The 13,611-nt window shown below is 64.2% G+C and overlaps 3 protein-coding genes across 4 annotated transcripts; 1 reads left to right on the top strand and 2 right to left on the bottom strand.

The window, feature by feature from the left end:
• The first annotated feature begins 1,672 nt into the window (after positions 1-1,672).
• Positions 1,673-3,220, top strand: TBX10 (T-box transcription factor 10). Its single transcript, XM_038138024.1, is given in 4 exon segments — positions 1,673-1,727; positions 1,874-2,114; positions 2,188-2,542; positions 2,545-3,220. Coding segments are annotated over 4 exon segments (960 nt in total). The 3' UTR covers positions 2,854-3,220.
• A 130-nt stretch (positions 3,221-3,350) lies between these two features.
• Positions 3,351-8,855, bottom strand: TCIRG1 (T cell immune regulator 1, ATPase H+ transporting V0 subunit a3). 2 transcript variants are annotated; one of them, XM_038138989.1, is made up of 20 exons: positions 8,756-8,855; positions 8,268-8,427; positions 7,941-8,019; positions 7,601-7,830; positions 7,415-7,509; positions 7,126-7,252; positions 6,964-7,046; positions 6,763-6,856; positions 6,480-6,692; positions 5,930-6,080; positions 5,713-5,852; positions 5,316-5,473; positions 5,148-5,238; positions 4,949-5,067; positions 4,559-4,772; positions 4,352-4,456; positions 4,168-4,278; positions 3,961-4,081; positions 3,703-3,874; positions 3,360-3,613 (listed from the first exon to the last, which is right to left on the bottom strand). In XM_038138989.1, the coding sequence occupies exons 2-20, from the start codon at positions 8,382-8,384 to the stop codon at positions 3,532-3,534; spliced, it is 2,502 nt and encodes an 833-aa protein (XP_037994917.1). In that variant the 5' UTR covers positions 8,385-8,427; positions 8,756-8,855; the 3' UTR covers positions 3,360-3,531. The 2 variants fall into 2 exon arrangements, with proteins under 2 accessions (XP_037994916.1, XP_037994917.1); XM_038138988.1 differs by lacking the exon at positions 8,756-8,855 and having other exon boundaries at positions 3,351-3,613; positions 8,268-8,686.
• A 1,497-nt stretch (positions 8,856-10,352) lies between these two features.
• On the bottom strand, positions 10,353-12,235 carry NDUFS8 (NADH:ubiquinone oxidoreductase core subunit S8). The gene is given in 10 exon segments (XM_038138990.1): positions 10,353-10,566; positions 10,652-10,780; positions 10,867-11,039; positions 11,122-11,211; positions 11,297-11,359; positions 11,442-11,515; positions 11,963-12,003; positions 12,005-12,094; positions 12,096-12,164; positions 12,167-12,235. Coding segments are annotated over 10 exon segments (930 nt in total). The 3' UTR covers positions 10,353-10,434.
• Between the last annotated feature and the right edge of the window lie 1,376 nt (positions 12,236-13,611).

Below are 13,611 nucleotides of genomic sequence, written 5' to 3'. Positions count from 1 at the left end.
CAGGCTCAATTCCTCTTCTCCCCTCACTGCCCCACAAGCAGCTTTCACTTCCCCATTCCAGCTGAGTCAGAGGCTCATTGCAAGGAGTCATCTGACTGTGTGCCAACACTCCTCTCCTGCTCCATCTTGGTGGCCACCACGACCTCCACAGCTCTGTCCAGCCCATCCCGCTGCCTGGGGCAGTTATTCCCCGTGAGAAAGAGTCACTGTTTTCCTTTTTTGAAGTTTTTTCTGGCTCCCGTTTGCCCATTTGTGACCAAAAAAGCTCATTTTGAAAAGCCATTTTGCACCACGTGCTTCAACACGGATTCAGGAGACCCACCTGCAATCATCTTCACCGGCCAGAGAATCCTGGAACAGCTCGGATTGGAAAGGACCTTAAAGCCCATCCAGTTCCACCCAGGCGGTCCAGGAGCTGCGGATGAGCCCCGGCAGGTCTGATCCTGCCCAGGGCTGAGCCCCCTCCATCCTCCTGCCCGCTGTCAGCTCTGCCTCTCTCACACCTCCTCATCTGGCGCTCGATAGCGGCCCCGCAGCCACGCCTGGCTGACAGCGGGAGATGGATGGGGCCGAGCCGGCTCCGGAGGGCACTGACACGTGTGGGGGATGCAGGGGAACCTGGGGAGGGGGTCCCTCCCCACTTCACATCAGTCCTGGCCCTGATCCCAAATGCAGGAGCTGCCCCCTTGGCTGCCCCACAGTGCCCAGGGACACGGGGTGCCCTCTGCATTATGATGTTCAAGTGCTGAACCCGAGGCTGGACAGAAGGCTGAGCCCCAGTTGGAGAAAATGTCCAGCTCTGCGCAGAGCAGAGAGGGATTTCAGGCCAGTGCTGGCATCACTGGCACACCAACAGGTACAGAAAGCCACCGGCATCCCCACAAGGACATCCCCTGGTCCTCCAGACCCTCTCCCAGAGACTCAGCCTCCCTCATCCCTCTCGAATACACTCCATGGTGTGCTATGAGACAGCGTCCATGGCCCCAGTGCAGTTTGGAGAGGAGTAGGGGTGCTCTGGAGCAGCCCCTCTGCTTTTCCCGGTGTCTGCCCCATCCCGGTGTCCATCACCTCCCACAAAGAGCCCTCAGCCCCGCGGCGCCTGCTTGTCCCCATCCATCTCCCGCTGTCACTGCGATGAGGGGCACAGGGAGTCCCAGGCACCGGGGCAGAGGCTGGACCCACCCTGGGGGGGTTATGGGGAGGGGGCAGCTCGTTCCTCCCTCCAGAGCTGCAGAGGCGCTGCTGGAGCAGCGGATCTTTGCCAATGCCTCAACGCCTCACCGTGGATTTCAATATCAGGTGGTGACGGCCTCGTACGGAGAGGGGCTTTGCCTGGGGGAGCCCCCACCTCCCCCCGCTCATATCTGTGATGTGTAGGGACAAGAAGACCCCAAGAAAGATGTCCCTGCCCAGCCCGGGGCATCCCAAGCCCTGTTTGGGGACTGGCGGTGGTCCCAGCGGTGCCAGCGCTCACCTCCCGTCCATCATCACCGCGTCAAGGCGCGAAGGCAGGCTGGGCAAGGGGGCCGTGCTTGGACCCCAAGGACCACCTCAGCTCCAGCCCCCGCCTCTCCATCCCCGAGCTGGGGCATAAAACCCCGGGCAGGCTGCAGGGACACTGCAGAGCCGGCGCTGCACCGGGAGGGGGCTTCGGCAGGGTCCCACTGCCACCATGCCGGGGAACGGAGCCACGGACGCCTCCTGCCCTCCCACCACATCCATGCCAGGTAAAACCCACCCATGACAGCACCCCCTGCACCCGGTGGTGGGGTCCTGCGCATTTTGGGGTGTAGGGGAGTGGGGATAAAACCCCACTGTGGTGAGGGACAGGACACCCTGATCTGCCACCATCTCCACGGAGGGAGGGTGTGATGGGGCGGCCCTGCACAGGGTCTGCGCCCCCCAACCAACACCCTTCAACCCTCTGCAGCCTTCCTGGGGGGCCCGGGTGAGGGCTCTCCATGCACCCCTGGCCTCGGGTGGGCTGGCGAGGGGCCGGGGGCCAGCGGCAAGAACCAGCACGTGTGCCACGCCGCAGCACGGCTGGAGATGGGCAGCCTCTGGGAGGAGTTCAACCGCCTGGGCACTGAGATGATCGTCACCAAGGCAGGCAGGTGGGAACCGGAGCGGCCTGGGGGGCTGCAAAGGTGGGGGGGGCACCCCATTCCCACCCCCCTCTCTGTGCAGGAGGATGTTCCCCACCTTTCAGGTGAAGCTTTCGGGCCTGGATCCGTTGGCAGACTACGTCCTGCTCATGGATTTCATCCCGCTGGACGACAAGAGATACAGGTGGGGACGGGGCAATGGGGGCAGGGGACCAGATCTGGGGGTGCTGAGCTCCTGCCTGCCCTGCAGATACGCCTTCCACAGCTCATCCTGGCTGGCGGCGGGCCGGGCCGAGCCGGCGGCTCCTGGCCGCGTGCACTTCCACCCCGACTCCCCAGCCAAGGGTGCCCAGTGGATGCGGCAGATCGTGTCCTTCGACAAGCTCAAGCTGACCAACAACCTCCTGGATGACAACGGCCACGTGAGGACCCCGCTGCGGGCTGGGTGATGGGGGAGACACAACACATCCCTGCCTGGGGGGTCCCGCCACCTCCTCTTTCCCACCCCCAGATCATCCTCAACTCCATGCACCGCTACCAGCCCCGCTTCCACGTCGTCTTTGTGGACCCGCGGCGCGACAGCGAGCGCTTCGCCCACCAGAACTTCAAGTCCTTCAGCTTCCCCGAGACCCAGTTCATGGCAGTGACAGCCTACCAGAACCACCGGGTGAGCACCAGCCAGACGGAAACTGGGGCAGCCTCCCAGGGACTCCCTGACCCCGCTCCCCTCCGCAGATCACCCAGCTGAAGATCGCCAGCAACCCCTTTGCCAAGGGATTTCGGGACGGCGACCCCGAGCCATGGTAAGGCACGCCTGGATGTTGTCCCCCCCACCACGGTGGGGACGTCGAGCCACCTCCCTGAGCCCCCGCCCCACATCTCTTGCAGGTGCGGGGTGCCGGCAGGGTCCCTGCTGGGCGCGATGCCCCGCGCCCGGGCCACCCCGCTGGCCCCCCACCCCGAGAAGCAGGAGAAAGGTAGGGGGGCTGCGGGGGGGGCTGAGCCCCTGCTGCTGCCTCTCCCCCCCGCAGGGGCTCCACGCAGCCACGCGGCTCTGGCTGCTGCCCCCCAACAGCCAGCAGGACCCCCCAGTTTCCCCGAGCTCCCTGCACCCACCTTCCAGCCCCTCACCTGCCCCCCTGGTGTCTATGTGGGAGCCAAACCCCGCACCCTGCCCTACCCCCTGCCCGCCTTCCCCCAGCTCAGCAGCTACGGCCCCAGCGCAGCCCCCACCTTCGGCTACGGCCAGCAGTGACGGGCACACCCCCAAGCATCCCCTGCACCTTCACCCGAGCAACGGCGACGCAGAGCTGGGGGGAGCCACAGGGATGGCTTTATTCACCACCAAGGAGGCTCCAGGGGTCCAGTGGGGGGGGAATTTGGGGCACAGCCGATGTTCCAAGCCCCTGGAATCCCCTTGGCGTGGCTATTCCCAGGTGTCCGGGGCGAAGGCGAAGGGGCACAGCTTGTACCCGGCACCCACGTAGAACTTATTCTGGAACTCCACCCTGGCGAGGAGAGGGGGTTGAGGAGTGCTCTGGAGGGCCCGTCACCCCCTCCAGACCCACCCAGGAACCCATCAGCTTGGGGGGCTCACCAATGCAGGCGCAGGGCGTGGAGGAAGGCAGAGAGCCCCTCCATCACCAGCAGGATGGCCACGGTCAGCACGGCGAAGGCGGCGAAGACGGGCACCAGCACCACGCCGCCCACGTAGCTCAGCCCCACGAAGCCGTTCCGCATCACCATGGTCCACAGGACCTCCGAGAGCTCTGGGAATGGGAGGGACAAGAGCGGGAGGTGGGAGCGAGGGTCTGCCTGGCTCTGAGTGGGACAAGGGGGTACCGAGGGGACTCACGAGCGTGTGCCAGGCTGAGCGCCCAGAGCCGCAGGTAGGACGCGGTGTTGGAGACACAGCCCAGGCAGTACTCGATGGTGTGGATCGCCTGGTGCATGAAGATTTCGGCGAAGTCCGAGTGCTGCAGGGAGGGAGGGGACGTGGGACATCAGCAGGGGGCACAGACACCCTCATCCCACCACCAATGCTCACCTGGACGCCCCTCACCTTGGCGTCAGGGCTGTGCCCTCCGCTCTCCACATCCTCCGTGGTGGCGTTGACAGAGTTCCCAGCCTCCTGCCCCTCCAGCAGCGGCTCCTGTTCCCCCGTGGCCAGCGGCTGCACCGGGACAGCACCGACAGTGAGACCTCCTTGTGATCCCCACGGAGCCCCCCACGGCCCCTGGCCTTACCGTCCTCGGGGCACGCTGCCGGCACCACTGGTACAGCGGCGTCCCCAGGAGCAGGACGGGCACCGACGCCAGCGCCAGCACCACCAGCACCATCTGCACTGGCACCTGGGGAACAAGGACGGCATTTTGGGGTCTACCCCCACTCCTGACACCCGCTGTCCCAGCCAGGGTGGGGAGTAGGCGCCCGCCAGGGCGGTGGGGTGGTACCTGCCCCGGGTAGAGCGGGAGGTTCTCAGGATTGGAGGTGAAGAGGAACATGTCGATGAAGTGAATGAGGATGCTGGGGGCCACCCGGGAGTCAGCAGCACCGAACTTGATCCACTTGTAGAAGATGAGGAAGACCAGGTAGCCAAAAAGAGCCAGGAGGAAAATCATCTCCGGGAGGAACTCCAGGACCAGCCGGTGCCGCTGCTTGAAGTGCCTGGGTGGGAGCACATTGGCCGTGCTCAGCCTGTCCCTTCTCACCTTCGCACGTCCTCGGCACCCACCGAGGTGCAGGGCTACAGGACCCCAGCTGCCACCCCATCCCACCCAGGTGAGTCCAATCCCGGTCCCCTTGGCATGACCAGAGCCCATGGGTGTAGCCCAAGGACTCACACGTGGTTGAAGACTCCCAACACGACGCCGAAGCCCATGTGCACGATGCCCAGCACCACTGACATCTTCATCTTGAAGGAGTTGAGGAAGTTGAGGTGGTTGGTGGCCAAGCTCCAGATCTGTCACAAACAAGGTGGGTGAGACTCTGCACCACCCCAAAGAGGGTCCCACCTCGTCGTCATCCCCATGGGACACTCACTGGGTCGATCCCAAAAGGATATGGCCCTCGGAAGACACCAGTGACATTGGGGTCCAGGGTGAGCGAGGGGTGGGTGGCGAGGTACGCAGAGCTGGGGGCAGAGCGAGGGGTGTCGGTGCCAGCAGGGAGATGGGGACCCGGGCAGGGGGCACAGGGGTGGGACCCCACCTCCAGGAGGACTGGTTGGCCATGGTGGCCACGCTCCAGGCAGAGGGGAAGATGGCAGTGGCTTTGCTGAAGCACTCGTTGTAGATGAAGCCGGTGTAGATGGAGAAGGCACCCATGAGCAAGATGAGGTAGCGCCCCTCGAAGAACGTCAGCCAGATCTAGGGTGGCAAGCACGGCTCCCATGTCCCACGCCACCTCCCCTGCCCCACACCGCTCCCTTCCCACAGCACCACCCTGATCCATACTGACCCTGTCCCGAGCCACCAGCCCCATCCTGCATCATCCAGCCCCATGTCACATCCCCAACCACGTCCCACACCTCCAGCTCCGCTCCACGCCCCCAGTGCCATCCCATGTCTCCAACTGCATCCATCCCACCCCTCCACGGTGCCCCCACCTCGTTGGTGCCCTGCCGCAGGCGGGGGCTGTCCTCGTACAGCACCATCCAGAGCGCAAAGAGGAACATGAGCAGCCCATGCCCCACGTCCCCAAACATGATGGCGAAGATGAAGGGGAAGGTGATGATGGCGTAGGGTGCTGTGGGACACAGGGACTGCGTTACACGAGGTGTCCCCACTCAGCCCTGGGCCTCAGGGGGTGCCAGGGGGCCTTACCAGGGTTCACCTCCTGGTAACTGGCCACCCCATAGGCGTCCACGATGCTCTGGAAGCCGGCGGTGAACTTGTTGGTGCGGATGAGGGTGGGGGGGCTCTCCGAGGTGGGGACGCGCTGCACAAAGCACTCCACGCTGGAGCCGCTCTGGTACTGCGGGAACAGCACCCAGAGCCTGATCCTGGCACCCCTGGCACTCTCCTGCCCGGCACACGGAGCCTGCCCCGGCACCCAGCCCACAACAACCCCCAGCATCCCTTACCCAGCACCTGGAGCCTGTTCTTGGCACCCACCCCACAATCCCCTCCAGCCCAGCACATGCTCCACCATGATGAGGGGACATAGGGACACCAAGCAACCTCCGGCATGAAGACACGGGGACACCGAGCAACCCCACAAAAAGGACATGGAGACACAGAACATCCCCAGGCACGAGGACATGAGAACACAGAGCAATTCCTGACACAAGGACAACTGAGCAACCCCAGAACAAAAACACGGATACCCTGAACAATCCCTGGTGCAAGGACATGGGGACACTGAGCCACTCACAGATCCCTGGCGCAGGGCATCCTGCACTTGGGTGAGGTCCCGCACGGGGCACCAGACCTCGGCGATGAGGCACTTCTTGGTGACATCGAAGCTGCACTGGTTGAGGACGAGGTAGATGGCCTTCATCTTCTGCACCTGCACGCGCCAGGTGGGCAGCACCTGCGCCACCTTGTCCAGCACCTCCGCCAGGTACTTCTCCGTCTCCTCCAGCGTCTGCGGGCACCTGTGTCAGGGATGGCAATCCAAGCGTGGCCCCCACATCCCCTCAGGGCACCCAGCTCACCACGATGAGCTCCTGGATCTGGCCATGCAGCCTGGTAATGGCCTCTGTCCTGCTGGCCTCACTCTCCGGGTACGCATACGCCTGGCAGTGGAAGCTGGGACAGAGGGACATCGCTGTGTCAGGGGCGTCAGGGCTCCTCAGCAGGATCCAGAGCGGGTGTTACTAAATAAACCTCCCTGCGGGGGACGCATGGCCACTCACCAGTCCGAGATCTTGCGGATCTTCTGCCCGATCTGCTCGCCCCAGTAGGAGATGAGGAAGATGACCCAGGTGATGCTCTCGCCCTGGGGACAGCACAGACCATGTCACTCTGGTGTCCCAGCCCCCACAGCCGTGCCAGCGTGCCCCTGGGTGCGGCCTCACCGTGGCCGGGTCCTCCATCGGCTCGGGCATCTCCACGAAGGAGGCCACCAGGTACCCGCGGCAGGCGCGCCACAGCAGCCGCTCGAAGGCAGTCACTCGCCACGGGTGGATGACACCGGCCACGAAGCTGCAGAGACACGGCAGGAGCGCTGGGCTAGGCAAACCGCCCCACGGCTGCGCCACTGCCCCAAAGGTCATCTCCAAGCCTTATCCCGCCGTTTCCCAGCTGCCCCACGGCCACACCACCGCCCCAGAGCCCCTCTCCATCCCACACCCTTCCCCCTCTCACTTGATCTTGCGCTCCAGGTGCTGGTGCAGGGAGGGGTCGAGGATGGGCTCACGCTCCGAGAGCGCCCGTGGCCGCGGCGGGGAGCCCAGGGGGGCCTGCGGCGATGAGGAGGAGCACAGGGATGAGCCCGGGGGAAACTGAGGCGCGAAGCAGCACCCCCAGGTGGGCGGGGACCCCCGGACGCACCGGCAGGCTGGTGAAGCGCTGTCCCTCGCGCAGCACGTGCAGGTGCTGGCGCAGGTCCCGCAGGCGGCCGCGCAGGGTGGCGCGGCTGCGGCTGACCTCCCGCAGCTCCTGCGCCAGCTGCTCCGACTGCTCCTGCACCCGCAGCGCCTCCCGCGCCGCCGGCGCCCGCGGGCTCTCGGCACACGGCGCCGGCACCCGGCCCGCCGCCCGCAGCTCCTGCTGCAGGAAGGCTGGAGAACGGGGGGACGTGGTCAGACTGAGGGGCCGAGCCCGGCGTTGCCCCTGAGAAGCTCCCCCCCCCCCCCCCCCCCAAGCCAGCCCGCGGCCCCCCGGCACTCACTGAAGGTTTTCTCCATCTCCTCGCAGCGCCGCACCTCGCCCACGAAGCGCCGCTGGAAGGGGCTCACTTTGGGGTTCAGCTGCGGGGGTACAGCCAAGGCACGGCCCCACGTTGGATTGGGGGGTTCAGCATCCCGGGGGAACAGGCAGCCCAGGCACCAAACCCAGCCCGACCAACTTCCCAGTTCCCACGGCAGCCTAGAACACCCACCCCAAACCCGACCAGACCAAACCCCCTGTACACCCCCAAAGCCAGTGCACCCAGGCCCACCCAGCCGAACCCCCCGCGCCCCAGACGCCCCAAAACTTCGCCCCAGCCCCTCCTTACGTCTCTGAACTCCAGCAGCCCGCGCTCCCCCAGCTCGCTGATGCAGCTGTAGGCAGAAGCCGACTGGAGGAAGAGCTGGGCCAAGCAAACCTCCTCGCTGCGGAACAGGGACCCCATGGCCCCCCGGAGACGCCCGGGGCCGAGGCGTCAGGGCACACACCTGGGGATGGGACAGAACGAACAGCAGGGAACGGGGCGGGATGAGAACGGGAAACGGAGCGCTCCCTCAGGGGGAGGGCAGCACAGCGGGACAACAGGGCAGAGGTCGCCGCGCTGTCTTGGCGGCGGAACCGGGCTGTCCCCGCGCTGTGGCCGTGGGAAACCGGCCCGCTCAGCTGCTCACACGCGGCTGTACCCAGCGCCGGGCTGGCAAAGCACTTTCGAAACCCCCCCTTCCCCCTCCAGCCCCCGCCCCATTCAGCTGCCTCTGAGTCAGGGCCGGCGCATTCCCCGCCCCGGGACCGCCCCGGCCGCCCCCCGGGCCGGACCCTCTCCGGAGCCACCCGGCCGTGCCGCCCCCGCCGCCGAGCTCGGCCGGGATCCAGCACTTCCTCTTCCCCAGGAAGAGCCCGGCCCCGGGGAGGAGGGACCGACCGGCCCGGCCCCGCCGCCCCCCTGGAAACCCGTTCCCCGGGACGTACCGCACCCCGCGGGGAGCGGCCTCTCGGAGGCGGGACCCCCGCAACATCCCCCGAGGAGGATGGAAATGGGAAACATTTCCCGGAGCCGGGCGGAGCCGGGAAACCGCCCGCGAGAATCAGCGGGACCCCCGGCCCGGTGTGCCAGCGGGCTGTTAGCGAGCAATTACCCCAAACAGCCCCCATTTGTGCGGGAGCCAGGGCGCTCTGCTGGGGCCAGATTGCCATCCCCGGCAATCTCCTCTTCCGGAGAGAAGAGGTTTGGGGTGCTACTGCCCAGTCTGCGTGAAACAAAGGGGATGAACTGTCACTGCCTGCGTCCTGCAAGGCGCACTCCTCGTTCTCGTCGTGCTCTGGCCCTCCCTTGCACAGCTGGCTCAGTTCTAATGATTCCTCTCCGGAAGAAGGAAGGCTGAACTGTGCCACCGTGAGAGGCAGCTGAAAAGGGATCACTGAGCATCCAAGACCCCCCGAAGCGCTCCCAGACTCACTTCTGAGACCCTTTCACCAGAGGACTGAAACCTGGGCATTCCCCCCGAGCCTGGTCGCATTTTAACCCATCAGACTTTGTGTCTTGTGGGCTTCTTCCCCCACCGCTGGCAGATCTAAACCGTCACTTCGACCAAGGGACAAATAAATTGCAACAATCAAGTTACAAGATCTGCCGGGGGTGACTCGTTTTTACCCTTATCTTTCAGTTCCTGTTTTCTCTTTTCCCACAGACATTTCTTTCAACTGACATTTTTTGTGCTTTCATGTAGCTGTATTACTGTAGATAATAATGACCAAAACACCTCAATACCTGCTTTCCATTGCCACCCAGCTGTTCTACAATAAACCCTACACATACGTATTTACAAACATCAATCATTACAAGTCCTTTCACTCTAATCTGCCCCGTGTTACTCTCACATTCGAGGGACAAGTCCTAACAACTGCTAGCACTGGGATCTCCCTGCTGGGATCGCTGGGACCCCCACACTGGTACCACTGCAAGGCTGTAGGTTTGCCAGGCACCCCACACTGGTACCCCCACACCAGCATCACTGGGACACCCATCCAGTGCCACCAGAGGCTCCCTCGCTGGTACCATCAGGACCCTCTGCTGGGATGACCCGGATCACAGGCATCACTGGGACCCTCACACCAGGACCACTGTGAACCCCCCTTGCCAGGATCACCGGCCCGCCCCCACCCTGGCTGCCCTCAGAAGCTGGAAATGACCCTCCCAGATTCCCAAATCCCCCCAGCACTGCTCCTCCATCCTTACCTGGCCCCCCTCCAGCTCCCACACCTTTCCCTGCAAACCACCCCCTACCCCAGCATCGGTGCCAGCACCCCCAGCACCCACATCCTCCTCCCCAAAACACAACCACGCACCCAGGAGTGGGGTCCCCCCGAGGGTCAGGGGGTCTGCCCCCACCGCTGGAAAGGAAAAGACACGGAGTTATGGGAAGGGGCTGGCACCCACAGTGCCAACAGAGGGGGAGAACCCCCAAACGCTTTATTTGGGGGGCGGGTGGGGGCCGTCACCGGTACAGGTAATCAGCCTGGATGTTGGCAGCGATCTCGGCCTCCCACTTGTCTCCATTGTTGAGCAGCTTCTCCTTGTTGTAGAGCAGCTCCTCGTGCGTCTCCGTCGAGAACTCGAAGTTGGGGCCCTGCCAGGGTGGGACGGGGTCACCCTTGGGGTCACCGTGGCGGGCAAAGGGAGTCCCTGCAGTCCCCCCTGCAGGCCCCACTCACCTCCACGATGGCGTCCACAGGACAGGCCTCCTGGCAGAACCCGCAGTAGATGCACTTGGTCATGTCGATGTCGTAGCGCGTGGTGCGGCGGCTGCCGTCGGCGCGGGGCTCGGCCTCGATGGTGATGGCCTGGCGCGGGGACACCGTCACGGCCGGAGCCCCGGGTGAGGAGGAGGAGGAGGAGGAGGAGGAGGAGGAGGGGGAGGAAGTCTCACCTGTGCCGGGCACACGGCCTCGCAGAGCTTGCAGGCGATGCAGCGCTCCTCCCCGGACGGGTAGCGGCGCAGCGCGTGCTCCCCGCGGAACCGCGGGCTCAGCGGGCCCTTCTCAAAGGGGTAATTGATGGTGGCCGGCTCGCGGAAAAGGTAGCTCAGGGTCATGGCCAGGCCTGCGAGGGAGAAAGAGGGGTCGTGACATATTTGGGAAAGGGGAGGTCACCCCACAAACGAGGAGGGTGAGCGGGGTGTCACCTCGGACGAGCTCGGTCCAGAGCAGGGTCTGGGCGGCGCGGTCAGTGATGGATCGCATGTCCATGGCCGGCTCCCGCACGTTGACGTACTCTGCGGGAAGAGGGGAGCTGTGCCCACCCTGCGGAGCCCCGGCTGGGAGCTGAGCCCCCATGGGGGGTGGCATGGCTGTACTCACTGTAACAGTCCCTGGGGGTGCTGGTGCTGAGCGGGCGCAGGGGGCCCAGCGGGGCCAGGGGGCCTGGGGAGGGACAGGAGGGTCAGCAGGGTGACGATGGGGTTTGGGGGGTTCGGGAGCTTTGGGGACTCCCGGGCGGCCTCACCTGCACGGGCAGCCTGGTACAGCAGTCGCAGCGCTGCCATGGCCGGTCCTGGGGCGCAGAAGGAACCTCAGCAACTACCAGTAAGGGACTGGGGCAGCCAGGGGCCCCCCACTTCCCATGGGAGACACTGGCGCCCTGATCCCCACCCCTCCACCCAAAGAGACCCGGACCCCCAGGCACCCCTGTCCCAACACTCCACAAGGAACCCCAAGTGCTTCCCCCTAGGGACCTAAGCATCCCGTTTCCTCTGCCAACCCCTCTCAAGGCACCCAGGCATCCTGTCCCTCCTTGCAGCGCCCCCTTAAGAGACCCAAGTATCCCCCAAGTATCTTGTGCACCCCCAGAAAGGGACCCAGCTGTTCCCCCAAGGGACCCGGGCATCCACGCTCCACCCCCAGGGCACCCAGCTGTCCCGTTCCCTCCCACCCCGAAGGATCCAGGGGCCCTGACGTCCTGCCCCCTCCAAGGGACCCACGTGTCCTCCCATCCCCGTCCCCATGCCCCTCCCCGCCGCCGCGCACCCCTGTCTCCCCGCGGGGCTGATCCTTCCTGTCACCCCCAGAGTCCCCGCTCAGCCTGTGCGCGTCCCTCCGGAGAGGATGGGGGCGGAGGGCAGCGCAGTGTCCGGGCCGCCCCCTCTGCCCCGAGCGGGATTTGGGCGGCCACTACACGCCACCGGGGGCGACCACAGCCCCGGGCCCGCCGCGCCCCCCGGGCCCCCGCCGCCGCCCCTCACCTGCCCCAAGGGCCCTCCGCCGTCCTGACCCCTGGGCGCCCCCGCGGCCACTGCGCATGCGCGTGCGGCGGCGCGTCGTGGGCGGGGCGAGCGACGGCGGACGCGCTTCTCATTGGTGGGAGTCCCGCAAAGGGAGGGAGGGGCGGGAAGGAAGAGGGGGAAGCGTCGCTGATTGGGCGGAGCGCGGCCGTGCTGCGCGGCGATTGGTGCGGCGGGAGGCGGGGCGTGTCCGAAGGGCGGGCGGAAGCGGAAGCGCGTGTTCATGGCAGACGCGCGTGGTTGCGGTGCCGGCGCGGAGCCTCCCGCTCTTCCCGAGCCTCCGGAGCTTCCCGTCCGGTTTCTGGAGCAGCTCCGGCCACGGTTGCCGAAAGGTCTCGAAACTGGAGTGGCCCAGACACTTGGATTCACTACAAAGCCCGGCTCCGCCTCTGGCGCGCTCAGCGCTGCCCCCGACTCCTCCTGCCCGGCGCAGTCCCTGGAGGCGGGCATCAGGGATGTTCCCCTTCCCTATTAAACTGCCTTTATCTCAGCTGCCTCGTCCAGTTCTCACCATCCGCCCACCCAGGGGGGATCCCCGTGGGATTCAGCCAGGATAACCCACAGCCCAGCAGGAATGGGTATCCGTTTACCGGCACAACCAGCCCCCCAAAACGGAGCGGCATGGAGCGAAGGGAACTGGGATCATAGGGCGGGATAAACGGGAACATGGGGCAAAGGACACTTGGGATCATGGAGCAGGAGAAACTGGGAACACTGTTATAAATAAGAAGCTTGACTAGGCCAATATTCAAGTAGCAATCAATTTAATTAATTAATGTGGTAAAGTATGAGCAAAACAGCGCTGGGTACAGTGGGGGAAGTTTTCCCTCCAACTGCACACCGATGGTTGGGGTGTACAGATATTTATAGGGGTGCACATAAGCTTTTCTCAGCAGTTTCTAGTCCAAATTTTCACGTCACAGTTCTATACGCTATTGTGAGTTAGTTTTTCTCAGGATGTACCCCAGAAAGGAGTATTCCCAGATGGTGGGGTCCGACTTCCGAAAGAAGAAAGAGGCCTCCCAGCTGGTGCGGTCCAGACTCCAGATGTGGGCCCACCTTTTAATTGCAAAGACTATAAATCTCAGAACAGTGATGTCCAGCTTCCCTTGGTCGAAGGCATCAATCCTTGGGTTGATGTTCATCTTCCTTTCTCAAGCTGCTTTTTACTGTTTTCCTAAGGTGTTGAGATAAGCATGTTTCCTTTACATATATTCTAAACTTATATTTTCAAAGCTCCTTACTACAAGCAATATTCTAAAATTATACTTCAAAAGGTTATTATTGCAAAGCTGTTTAATGCTTAGCTACGTGCAGAAAGTTCCTGTCCAGCAGCAACATCCTTAAAGCTTTAATTCAGATGCTATAGAAGTTAATTGCAAACAAAGGATAGGT

This window comes from Motacilla alba, chromosome 5 (assembly GCF_015832195.1).
Source record: "Motacilla alba alba isolate MOTALB_02 chromosome 5, Motacilla_alba_V1.0_pri, whole genome shotgun sequence".
In the NCBI taxonomy this organism is placed as follows: domain Eukaryota; kingdom Metazoa; phylum Chordata; class Aves; order Passeriformes; family Motacillidae; genus Motacilla; species Motacilla alba.
Note: the sequence above shows the minus strand (reverse complement) of the source record. Positions and strands in the feature narration are given on the sequence as shown.